The 13272-nt window shown below is 37.7% G+C and overlaps 1 protein-coding gene across 1 annotated transcript; it reads right to left on the reverse strand.

Annotated features, from left to right (window-relative positions):
- Nucleotides 1-10585: 10585 nt before the first annotated feature.
- LOC108086885 (BTB/POZ and MATH domain-containing protein 6) lies at nucleotides 10586-11475 on the reverse strand. Its single transcript, XM_017183945.1, has 3 exons — nucleotides 11459-11475; nucleotides 10972-11398; nucleotides 10586-10912 (listed from the first exon to the last, which is right to left on the reverse strand). The coding sequence occupies exons 1-3, from the start codon at nucleotides 11473-11475 to the stop codon at nucleotides 10586-10588; spliced, it is 771 nt and encodes a 256-aa protein (XP_017039434.1).
- Between the last annotated feature and the right edge of the window lie 1797 nt (nucleotides 11476-13272).

Raw genomic sequence — 13272 nt, forward strand, 5'->3', positions numbered from 1 at the left:
TTCACGGTTGTCAAACTCTTGGCACTTACTGTGCCACCGTCCCTGGGTTAATGCAAATTTAAATGGCAATTTGTTTAAGCCTCTCAACTTTAACCCGGCAATCCAGTGCCCAAAAAAAAAGAGGAGGAGCAGTGGGGCAGATGTAAAAATGTTACTCACATTTGTTTCGGAAAAGAATTCGCAACTCGGAAACCGGGAAGCGGAACGGGAAGAGTGAATGGGTGGCTGGGGGAAAAGAACTCAACTAAAACGCATAAATCTTCGTAAAGTGTCAGTGTCCATATTTTTTGTCTTCCTCTTCATGTTGCTCTTGTTTCGCATTCAGTTGCGCACTTGTTGTTTTTGTCATTTGTCAGCAGCAGGAACTTTTTCCACCAGTTCTTACAGTCCAAATTCCATAAACTGAATTTCAATTTGGAGCTAACAAAAATAGAGATTAACTTATTTTATGGAATTTGTAATTGAATTAAAACGAATTGCTGCAAATGATTTTATTGATGTCAAAATTAAATTACCCATTTTAGTGATTAAATAGAAATATTTTATGGATTTTTAAAATATACCTACCTTTGTTTCAAGTTTCATTTTTTAAACAATTGTAGGGTCGTCCTTTGTTCATGATCCCAATAAATCATTTTGATGCAAATAAATGTGTTTAAAACAAAATAAAGTAGTAATCTACGCTTTTTGCAAAACACTTCTAAAATAAGACATGAATTGCAAGTATAATTTTGTAGAATATTGTACTTTAATTAATATCAATGAAGGCAATTTAAGAAGTTCCACTGTTTTGTTGCCGCTGCTGTTTCTGTCCATTGCGTTTTGGGGTAATTTGTACGCATTTCTTTTGTCATTCTGAGCGACTTTGGTTTTTTTTGGATTTGTTTGCTCAACCCGACAAAAAAATATGTTCTGCTGCTGTCATCGCCGCTGCTGTTGCTGCTGTTGTTTATTATTGTTATTTCATTTGTTTATTCCATTTCCACTCGCCACCAAGTGTGTGAATAACGAGTGGCAAAAAGCGGAAATTAGTTGCAGGCCTCCAAACCCCCAATATCTGTTTTCACAAAAAGTTGCACAAAAATAATTATAAAAACGAGTGTTGGAAAAGTAATGGCACAAAGTGTTGCTAAGCTCGGCAAACTGAAAACAAAAACAATTAGGGGCAGGCCAGGGGCAATTAGTTGCAGGAGAGGTCAAGGAGGGAAAAGCTTGCGAAAAGCAAGGGAAAGTGGGCGGGAAAAGGGGGTTAACGCAGGGATGGACAGCAAATAAATGCAAATGAGTTTCACAGCAGTTGACTTTTTGTCTGCGTGCACTTGCAAAGCGATTAGCAACATTTATCCAAAACTGAACCAGGGAAAAGTTCCAAAACTTTCTGAAAAGGTTGCAAAACAGAGGGGCAGTTAAATGATAAATAAACAAGTGTTCGGTCACTTGCTCCTCCTTTTTGTACTCGTTGATAAATAATTGCTGAAGGAAACACAAAATGGTTGTGCAAATTGCTGGAGATTCATTTGGAAAGCGGAGATTGAAAGTATTTAAAGTATTTGCAAGTAACCCTTTAGCTTAACTTTAAGTGGGAATAATCCTGTTTTTCATGGTGTAACAAAATGTAATATTTTCATTTAAGCTTTAAGTTAAATTCTTATTATTAAAGTCCTAGTAGTAGATATTTGAAAACTATTTTTCTGATTAATAATTGAAAAGCAATAAGGCCGTAAGAGCGCTAATTGAATCAACACAGAAGAGTTCACTCGAGTGATTGGACTGAAATGCATATGTTGAATTACCAATTATGCATACAGTTAGATATGTTTAGACCAGCTGGTTTGCAAACAATCTAATACCCTGATTCCCCTTCAAATATCTCCCATCATCAAGCAAACACAAATTAGATTTTCGAGCGGATGCTGTGGGTTTTGCTCGGCTAATAAGCACTTAATTAAATTAGCGCTGCCGTCCGAAAAATCAGAATGTATACCTCCCTCAGCTGCTGCAGAAATAAATGCAATTAAAAAATATTAAAATTATATAACGACGGACAGAGCTCCATCTATCGGGCGAAATAGAGGGGTGAAAGGGAGCTTTATTGACGTTGCCAGGATATTGTGGTTTCCAAAAAAGGGGGGCGGGATGGCAAATAGCAGGAGTTGCACACAAAGTTTCCTCTGGCCATCGTTGGGCGAAAATATTTGCTAATTATTTGCAAAATATTGGTAGCTCCTGTTTACGCAATTAGTCATATTGCAGCGGGATTGCGGCGGCAACCCTAAAGTAGTTTATTAAAATTGCACTAAATTCGGTGTAATATCCAGCGGGTTTTTGTTACGTAAGTGTAAAGTTTTCAGCAACAAAGTGGATACGAATTCGAGGGGGAACATAAAAAGCCATTAGGTGGTTTTTCATGCACGAAAAATGAAGCTGGTAACTTTGATACTTCTAAGCTAAATTATACTTTAATACTCCAACAAAACTTTAAAATAGAAGCGAACGAAAAAAGAGATAAAAACCACAATTGTCATCAGAGTTTCCACCTTTCTTTATTCCTTCCTCAATTCCTTAAATTCGAACTCAATTAGAGTAGAAAACTTGATAAAAGTTTATGTCTGAATCATTAAATATGCTACTCATTGGAGCCCAATAGCTCCATCCCTTATCTTTCGCCCCACTACATCTGTCTCTTTCTAACCAACGGCAGTATGTCAACCGCAGAGGACCAATTCCAATGCTATTCAAATTGCGTATCCATCTTCATTTATTTCATTTTCCTGTAATTTCCTGAAAATTCTTTCTTTGCTGATATTGCCCATGGCACCTCTTTCCACCAAGGTTTTCCCCGATTTCTTCTGCCTTTATCTATCGCTCCTATCTCCGCGGACGGCACGTCTTTTCCTCCTTTTTGGTCGGAAATAGAAAAGTGCGCCAACTTTTCGCCTGAATTGGCAACGGTTACACCGCCCAACTCCCATTTTCGAGCCCCCTATCCCCTATTGGCTGCACTTTTGCCAGCCATCCTGTACACTAAGAAAAAATATATTTCTTGTTCATTCTGTTCTTTTCAACAAAATCAACACCACCTTAAATTGTTTATATTTAAATACATTTTTGCTAACTTTTTATTAGGTCATCATGCAAATTAAATATTTTGGTGATTTTCGGAAATGCACCAGAATTTTATAAATATTTTTTATAAAGCTTTTTTTTCAGTGCAACTCCTCTGTGGTGCCCCTTATTCTTGCGGTTCTTGCGGTTTTGTGTGTGTGGGTTGAGTGCATCCATCGGACGATGGCAACCTGTAATCGTTCTTTTGCGCCACATTTAAAATGTCTCCGGGTGTCTCCTTCATCTCTCCACAAGCCAACCCCCTCTCCCCCTGCACCACTGTCTTCTGCCCGATTTACCCCCTGAACCACCGCCACTGTACATCTGTCTCCGTGTCCATTCGTTCATGTCTTGTTAGCGTAAATCAAGCGGAACAAAGCGACGGCAGCCAGGAAGAAGAATCCGGGTGAACTGCCGGAGGAAGAGACCGCAGCGGTGGAGTCTTACCCCTCCCCCTTCCCCTTTCATTCCCCCTCCCCCTCCCCCTTTCAGCTGCAGCCCCCCCCTTTCGAAGTCAAGTCGCTGGCTAGAAATTTATTACGGCGCTCAAAACGGAAACTCGCTGGCTAAACTGCGCCTCTGGGATTGCGTTACGGATTGCAGTCCGCCGGAGAGACAGCTAGCTGGGATGTCCTTTTTGCCGGGACCTCGTTGATTAAGCGCCGCGCCAAAGCCTTCAAAATGGCTTTGTAATGCGGTCGGATGAAGGAACCCGTTTAAATTGATAAATTCCGCTACCGTTGTGCCACGAATCGCACGGATCGCGGTAGATTGCAATGGTGTCTTTAAGTTTTTGATTGATGGTCGACATAAGTCCAGTAATAACTGCAAATGTTCGTTTCTCTGTTGAGCTCATAAGTTGGTCCTTTGAAATAAATTGATTTATTTCAGCCATTGCCGAGATACGACCAAATCCCGGAGCTGGCTTGCCGAATTAAAACCCATTTTTATTTTCATAATATTATTTTACCTCTTAGGCAATATAAAGATTTGTGGCTTTAATCCTTTCCTTGATTTAATACCTTCTTGCAACTGGCCAAGGATCTGCCCCTTTCAAGTTCTCCGACTGAACCTTTTAACCCTTTGCAAGCACACTTACAAGCTGCTTAAGTTCAGCCCCAAGCTATTTGGCTTTTGACCAAACTCAAAGCGGTTTGCCCTGCAACCCGCTTGATTCCAACGCTTGTAAACAAAGTGCCAAACATCAGGGGAAACTCCGATGGCAAACTCTCCCATAGCCTGAATAAATCTCATTCTAAGGCTGCAAATGCAAATGCAAATCAGCTCGAAATGTTGAGCAGTTTGATTTGATAACTGGGGGATGTGTAAACCAATTTCGCTTTCCAATTAGTGGTGCAGGTTACTGAAAGACCTTCATACACTCATAAACACGAACAAAAGCCCACTTCAACGACAATGCTAAGTTCGAGAATGCTCGGGCGGGCTGATTGGGAACATTCGATGAGCAGATGAATGCAATTTATTGATTGCCCTCCCTGGCCAATTGGTAATTAGAGCTTGTGGCAAGTGTCTTCTCTGAATTATTGACATGATAAGCGCATCACAGGCCCTTTTTCCTTCTCCTAGATAATTTTACTGCTTGCTGGCAATTAGCCGGCATTCGAGAACTTTTAAATTGGTCTGGTGAAGCGGGCTTAAAGAGACTTATCTCTGGGTGAAAAGTTTTTTTCACACAATTTTCTGTTTGCTTAATGGAGCCCAGTTGCCAGTAATAACTGCTGAACGGGTTTAAAGTTCAGCTTGTTTGCTGGCCATTCTGTGGCTTAGAAGTACCAAAGTTTCTGACACTTGCCAATTTTCAAGGGGATTGCTTTAATTAAACATGTTTGTGTGCAGGTTATGAAGTGTGCTTGCGCAATTTCGAAAAGGCCTTTTCTGGATGTCAGTTCATTGCTAGAGTCATAATAATTAAATATCACTCATACGCACTGGTTAACAATGCACAATAATCCGCATTCTGAACATGTTTATGAAAACAGTGGTAATCAATAGCCTTGTATTTTCTGACTCCATGAATTTTCTCACTGAATGAATTTTTTCAAGAAATTAAATATCACTCATACGCACTGGTTAACAATGCTCAAGTTTTCGCCACAAAGGAAATTAATCCGCATTCTGAAAAACAGTGGTTATCAATAGCCTACTAATTTTTTACTCTATATGTATTTTATCATGCGATTTTAAATATTTCTGATGACATATTTTTCACATCATTCAAGTTATGAATGCGTTTTTTCTTTTTTGGTATTGGGTAAATATACTGGAAACCTTAGATTGATATTTTTACATTTATTATTTTTTGTGATAAGACTTTGTGACTTACTCTACAGTTTTCGTACTCAGTGTTTGCTTAAATGTGCATGAGTTTGTGTGCCCTATATTATTGCAGAAGGTATAATAAACAAAAGGCGCTCGCTTACGCAACAACACGCTTGCAGACAAATGACAACAAATGCAAAAGCAGCAACAAATGCGTTTAAATATGCAGCTGCAACTGCAGAAACAATAATAACAATCGGCATTGTCTGCGAATCGGTTTATGTGTATATATTTGTGCATGTTTGGGTAGCTGTGGCATCAAATTTATAGACTCCTCTGTTGGCCCTAGGCCATGACTTTCTTATAACTCTTCTCACTTTCGTTCTGTGAAAATAACACTGCACTTAAATATCAACAAGGTTTGGTAGCTCAAAAGATGTACATCACATTACAATAATATAGTACAAAAAATAACAGAAAATTTGATTGAATTTATCTGTATAGATTTCAAGCAGAAATGCAAATCAAAAAAATGTAGCATACTTTTTTGCGTAAGCTGAGTACATCTCCTTTTGTCTTGTGATTCTGATTGAATAAAGAATATTATTTTGTGCTGTGTTGTTTTGGGACCCGGACAAATGCAAATTGCATACATAATTGAGTTTTGCGGGTTGCGGAGTGACAAGGAGGCACAGAGCAGAGGAAGGATAACAGTGGAATTTGCAATCTATACTGGAAGACCCTTCTGCATGCATGTTTCATTACTTTAATTGAAATTATTCCACAATTATATTGAACATATTTGTCTGCAATCAGAGCATACATTTCGTTGCCCTCCCCCTTCTGTGCTCGCTCATTTTGTTAGTGGCCAAAGAAGCTTAATATTGGATGCTTTGCGTTGAGAAATCAATTAGGTTGCGTATACGCCATGTTGCTCCGAATCGGAAAGCAATGTAAGTTGGTAAGCCTATCTGAGCCAGCAGTTTTCAATCGTCGGCTGCTACCAGCTTCAATGATCATATTCAAAGTAATAGGCACAATTTAATTTTTAGATATGTAAGCTAGCAATTATTTTCAACCTGATTAATTTTCCATCCGATTAAATGCATTCACACTTCAGCTTAGTTTTATTTGCTCGTTTTAAATTTCTTTTCGCTCTGCCTGCTCTACTCGTTCATCTAGCTGAAAGCATTCCGAACCCCTGATTTATGTGGTATAATTAACGTTATCGCTCCGCTCGCAGACCTCACGCGCGCATTAATTTAGCAAATCCGAGTAAAAAGCGCTTAAAAATATAGATTTAGCACGCATCGAAAGCGCGATTTGCCATTCACCGGAATTTAATGAACTGTCAACGCTGTTCGGGGGCAACGGTGCGTATGTGTGATTTATGGTTAGAAAATCAGTTGCAGAAATAGCATGACGATGACCTGAATAACATGTGTGAGGTAAGATTGAATAAATATTAAGGAACACTAATAAGCGAGTGTTTTAAGTTGGAATTGTAAAACAGGAATTTTATAAAACAGTTACTTTTAAACAAATAATACATATCGATAATTGATAGTTAGCAATTAAGCGAATTTATATTGTTAGTGGTGATTACTTTGCAATTAAATGTCGTTGTGTTTTTAAATTTATTTCTGTGCACATTAAAGCTGAAAATGACTGATCATGCATTTAGTATAAACACAAAATAAATCATTAAAAAGTTATTTTAAATTGGTGTAGGTATTTAAAAGTCCGTTTCTATTTACCTTAATTAATGTATTGCTTTTTAGCAAACCCTTTATCCTTTTTTTATATTCCCTCTGACTGCCACCGGCATTTGGAATTTGATTGTTCATGTGATACTGAACCGGCTGCCGGATTTAACTGTTGCATACGCATAAAGGATAATCGCGAGGAGCAGGAGCAGGAGCCGTAATGCATTTCCGTCTTTGCCTGCATGTGAGTAATATTTTAATGAAGACACGGCAGGTTGCAAGTTGAGGGGGCAGGGAAGAAGGCAGCGCCGACATGCCGCGGAATTCCTTTGCCTTGCCAGGCACTTTATCAACTTCCGGCATGTGAGCGATGACAACGAGGACACTATAGCAGGTGTCTCGGTGGGTGGCGGATGTTGGGTGGTGGGTGGAAAACTATGAACGCAAATCAAGCGCAGCCAGCTGCTTGGCAAACTTTCCCTTCGGGGCACACGCGGGAAAATTCGCGGAAACTTGCCACATCGCAATGAGGCTTGGAACGTGCTGAATGTCCTGCTGCCCCGCCCACTCCTTGCAACATCCTTTGCATATTTTAGGAAGTGATTGCGCAAATGCATAATTTAATGACAGGCGATAGAGATGGATGGCGAAAGGAGTTTCGACGGCCAGAGATTTCCTTGCTGCAATTTTGATAAACGTTTTCCTTTTCATTTTCAGGTTGAGCAAGAGTACAATTATACTTAAGCTAGGATTTCAGAGGGGGAAATGCATTGCAGTAATCAAAAAAATTGTAACTGAAAATTTAAATAAAAGTGTGCCATAAATTGTAATTTATTTTATATACTAACCTACTTTAGCTTTAAGAAGGTTTTAGGAAAATTGCCCCTTCACAGACTTCCCATATTTATTCAGCGCTTTTGACCTAATTTCAATTACTACCGATTGTTTGGAAATTTCATATGCATATATATTAAACAACAAGTATTCATTGAATGCACAAATACCAAAACAGGCCCATCAAATTCCAAATGGCAAACAGAAATCAATCAAAATAAACTCAAGTAACTTAGCCACCCGTTTTGCCATCAGCTCTCAAATTTTTATGAACGAAATTCCTTCCGATCGAAACCATCAGCAGCCATATGTAATGCACATCACACAACAGACATGTTTACTCAGTTTTCCTTCTACCAGACCACTGCTGTGAGTATTTTTTATTTAAATTCAAAGTTATTTATATGTCAGGCGAAATTGAAGTTGCTGCGGGGAATGGAAAATGGGTTCTGCGGAGCTTGTCACGACAGCCATTCATCATCGTCTTCGCACAATCGTCATCATCGACAGTGTCAGTCATCATCATTACCGACGACATCCAAAAGATGAAAGTGTCCCGGAGAGTGATGGACCGACTCAGCAATTGAGTTACTCACAATAAAAAGCAATGAATTTTACACAGGAAATGAAAACTAATCACTGTTGTGGGGTTTTGGGCAGATGTGACTGTTTAAGCACATGTTTTAGTGCCTTTCAGCTTTCATAGACATTTTCAAAGGATTCAGAAGAGTTAAATGTTTTTTACTTACGTGCTGTATAATACAAAGGATCCCTAGATTATTCAAGTTTTCTATATTATTTTGAGATTTCTTATTTTATTTTAAATGAAGAAATATATCATATTTGAATGGTTCCAGTTTTATTGCCCATGCCATTGATTGATAACTTTCTATTTAGACAACATCAGCATTAACTTTTCTTTTAAATGTTAAAAAAATATAACTTTTTGCTTATTTTTGTTTTGTTTATTTTTTTATTTAAAATCACTGTTATTGGCACATCTCTGGTTTGAAATCCCGTGACATGCGACTACTTACGACGACATTCATTTGAGTGCCGTGGAGACTATTCGAAAGATATTTCGAACATATCGAAGTAAAAAATATGTGCGTTTGCTGGCATTCCTTTCGATTCCCATTTTCATTTTCACTTGCTCCCTTTCCCCCTTGTACCCCTTTTCAAAATCCCCCCAACCCACTTTCACCCCCCGAAAGTCCACAGTTCTTTGTGTGGCTGTCTCGCGTATCAAAAGACGAAATTGCATAGCATTTGGTCTTGTGTGTCGCAGGAATAAACAGAAAAAAATAAACGTTTCTGTTTATAATAAAGGAGTTACAAAAAAAACTAAATGTAACCAAGCATTGGTTTTCAAACTCTGTATTGAATTTTGATTCCAAATTGGAATTAAGATGAAAAAACATTTGTTTAGGTTGAGATAAATGCTCGCTAAAAAATACAATTTTAAACAAACAGCGACTTATAATTTAAATATATATTAACAGTATTATATATTTATTCATTCTCTAATTTTTTCCCGTGTGGCAAAGAAGCTTTGGTTTGTTGGCGTCTGCTGGAAATTGTCACTTGAAAATTGCCAAGTTGGAGGCGGTAGAGATTACAAATAGGAGAGAGTGAGTTTTGTGGAGTGTGTGTTTGGCTGGTTTTGGTTCGGTGACATATTTAATTTTAAGCAGTGACAGACACACTTGCTGAAAATGTACTGGAAACAGCTTAATGCCATTTTTCTTCTATCCTTTTTTACCGATCAATTTACATTATCCCCGGTCTTTTGCCCTTTTTGGTTTGTTTTGTCTAAAAGTACTGCCACAGTTACCCCACATTAAAGTATTATGAACGTTCTCTTGCATCAATGTGCAATTATAGTAGGTAATTAGTTGAAATTGGCATTAAAGCTACTCGCTGCCTCCCGCACATTAACGTAATTAAGCTGGCAATCTATTGAGAAGCCTTTTCGTTGCCAATTTCGATTACGTGCTTACCATATGAATAACCGACGAAGATGAGGGGAGCTTTGGAAATGGGGAGTGGAGCAACCTTAATGTGGGCAACATAAATTTACATATTATAATTTGCATTGCGAACATATTAAATGCATAATTTTTGAGGGCCAGCAATAACGAGTGGGTAAATATATGGAGAGTGTGGTCGGCGAGGGAGTGGGGATCCTAATTAAAATTGGCTTAAATTCCGATACTAGGGGTTGGAAATAAATATTTCAAATTAATTGAAGGGGACTGAGAGAAAACTTGACACATTTTTATTGGCCAAGGAGTGCAAAACGACTGTGCGCTTCAAATGTTTTATTTCCAGTTTGAAAAACAGGTTTAAATTGGTTTTAATTTAAGCCAATACTTTCGGGACATTATCCAAACTTATCGGGTTAAAAAAAAATTAAATTGAAATGGTATTCCTCTTAGCTGTTATTTGCACCAAGATTGTTTTAAGTGGGTGTACTTAGTGATTGTAGAGATAGGGTTATGATGTCACCTTTTAACAAAACAATGAATAAAGAAAAGATAATACTATTAAAGGTTTGCCTTTAGTAAAAATAAATAGGACTTTATTCTTCAAAGGGTTTTAAAATGAATTATATTTTTTACCATTTTTAAAAATAATAGTTTTTTTGTTTGCAATACTCCTCAAAGTTTAGCCTTAAGGCTATTTAGTAAATTATATCGATAAGCAAAAGTATCAGACAACACATTGGATTTTCCAGGACCATCGAAGATTTCTTTTAATGTCATTTCCTGAAAGTCAATGCTTTTAAGCATATCGGTAATCTGATCTGTAATTGATGAGCATTTACTGTCGAAATTATTTTCATTAAACCAGTTTTCTATCATGTTGAAACGTCTTAGTTCAGAGATAATTTTTTTGGTGCTCTGAAAATATTCCTTAAAACAGTCGAGTTCCATTTTTGCAGTAGATGGACAATCTATTTTGTGGGGCCATTTTTCGTGCAAGAACTGTAAATATGATTAGCTAGTTAATAAAAAAAAATACGCTTATTGTTACATTTTTTTACCTGAACTACCACTATCATTAATAGCTCATGGTCCACAAAAAAAGACACAGCATAAAGTCTGAAAAGCGTATTTGGTTCCATATACTCGCATAAGGTTAAAAGGATTTTGGCGCATCTCCCTTCTACTTCTGTGGCCAGCCACATATTCGCACACTTTAAAACAGACATTAGTAATTCTGGTTCCAGGTCGTCCAATTGATCATCGTTCGGCTTGTAAATAAACTCAAGAAACATTTTAAATACTTCGGGTGTTACGCCCTCTAATGTAACTTCTCCCGTTTGCTCATCATCATGTTGAAATAGTTTCTCGAAGAACTTAGAGGCACATGCCAAAACAATTTTGTGACAACGAAAACTGGAGTCACCAACATAGATGCATACATCAGAGAAAAGACCCGACTTAAGCAGCTTGGTTCCCCAACTCGACCTGAATATAAAATGATAATATTTTCGGCAATCAGAATTTTAAAGAAAATTTTAATCTTACTTGGAGAAGACACTCATGTTAATGCTTAAGGTTACGACGTTTCGTTTCGATCGATTAAATGCAACTGGCCAGCAAAACTAATGTGACACTGTTTTGAAAATAAGATAGGAGTTTGTCACGTTTGAATGCAAAAAGATTTTAGCAGCTGTACAGTAGAATCCCGATTATCCGGATCAATTAAAACCAGGGGTATTCCGTATAATCGAAAATCCGGATAACAGATTTAAAAGCAAATCAAATAATATTTAATTTTTTATTATGTAATGGGTTTTACTTAGATATATAAAAAACAAGCTACCTTATCTGTTCTTATATCATTTCACGAAAACTTTAAAAGGGTATTTTACTATCCATTTTTTATCCATTTTCCAAAATTATATTCTTGATTATATTTGTAACTGTTTATTAATAGCTAGCCGTCTGTCCCTTTCTTTGATAAGTTACACGAACAAAGAACTATACTCACGTAATCATTGATTCGCGATTATATATAAGTTATTACTCACGTCGTACTTTTCCTGTATATTTAATGGTATGTTAGTAAATTTGTAATTGCATTCAAAATAATTTTTTTACATCAATCCATTTCTTTTGAGTTTGTAAACACACTTTGCAGAAATATAACTCGAAATATTTCCCGACTTGTTACACTTATTTACGACACTTGCCACCAGCTGGCTGGCGAAATAATATTATTTAATGACAAATGCGCATAAAATTTAAATCAAATCCCATTAAAACTGTCGCCTGGTTGCCCTAATGGGCCATCAAACCCCGTATAGATATAGTACGAGATGTGGCAACATTCTGCTTTTATGACAACTTATGGAAATTGATGGCCATCTTCTTCTGCGAGGGAGAGCAAAATAATCGCGGGTCTCCCGACTGTCAGACACACAAACAAAAAAACGGAAACTTCCAGCTCAACTTGAGTGATGTCTCGAGGGGGTCAGGGGGGTTTGGATACCCCCGTGGGGTTGGGGGAATTGGAAAATGGCGGGGGCTGGTGTTGCCACTGACATTGATGATGACGTTGGCCAAGGGCGTTGACAATGTTTGTCAGCCGAGCAGGCAACTTTGACAGGGCGTCAACAAATGGAGACAGACAGCAGCCACGCCCCCTTCTATAACCCACTACATCCTCATCTCCACAGCCCCCTTAATCCAGTGGGGATCGGAGTGGCTGGGCGGTTGAGTTTCAAAGAATCCTTCAAGTGGCGCTTTTTCCTCTTTCGTCTGTAATGAGCTGCTCTTGGCCTGCGCTTAATTGTGGTCCACTCTAAACAGAAAAGAAGGGGAATGTTGCAGAGAAAGAAAACTGGAAACGTATCTTATCTTAGGTTCTTCTACATTTATTGGACAGTAGAAAATATTCGTGAAATGCAGTACAGAGCACATAACCAATTTAAAGCAATATAATACAATCATTTTAAAGATAAGTTGTTTGAATAAGGTAATAAGATTTGGATACATAAATTAAAACATTAATATGTTCTGTGCTGAATTTTTATTTACCCACTTATAACAAAAAATTCAAATAAAAATAATATATAATATTTAGCAACCACTTTAGTTTTCTTTCAGTGTTTCTTTTTAGTTTTAGTTTGAAGAGAGATATAGAACACCACGCTTATTGTTCACTGCGGTGCAATCCTTGCTAAAACTTAAACTCCGACGTCCAAGTTCCGAGCACTCGCAATGAAAATCAAACGATAAGCGGCAGTTTTTCCCGCACAGTTTTCCCAGTCTGTGGGGGCAATTAAAGGAAAAGTTCGTTACAATTGGGAAAGGGGCTAAAATGAAGATAACTTCTG

The sequence above is a fragment of the Drosophila ficusphila genome, unplaced genomic scaffold, assembly GCF_018152265.1.
Source record: "Drosophila ficusphila isolate 14025-0441.05 unplaced genomic scaffold, ASM1815226v1 contig_286, whole genome shotgun sequence".
Taxonomy (NCBI): domain Eukaryota; kingdom Metazoa; phylum Arthropoda; class Insecta; order Diptera; family Drosophilidae; genus Drosophila; species Drosophila ficusphila.

Bases quoted from the DNA above. Each gene is read 5' to 3' on its own strand.
- LOC108086885 (XM_017183945.1), bottom strand. The intron at 10,913-10,971 runs GTAAAAAAATGT...TCATATTTACAG, and splicing joins TAATGATAGTGGTAGTTCAG to TTCTTGCACGAAAAATGGCC.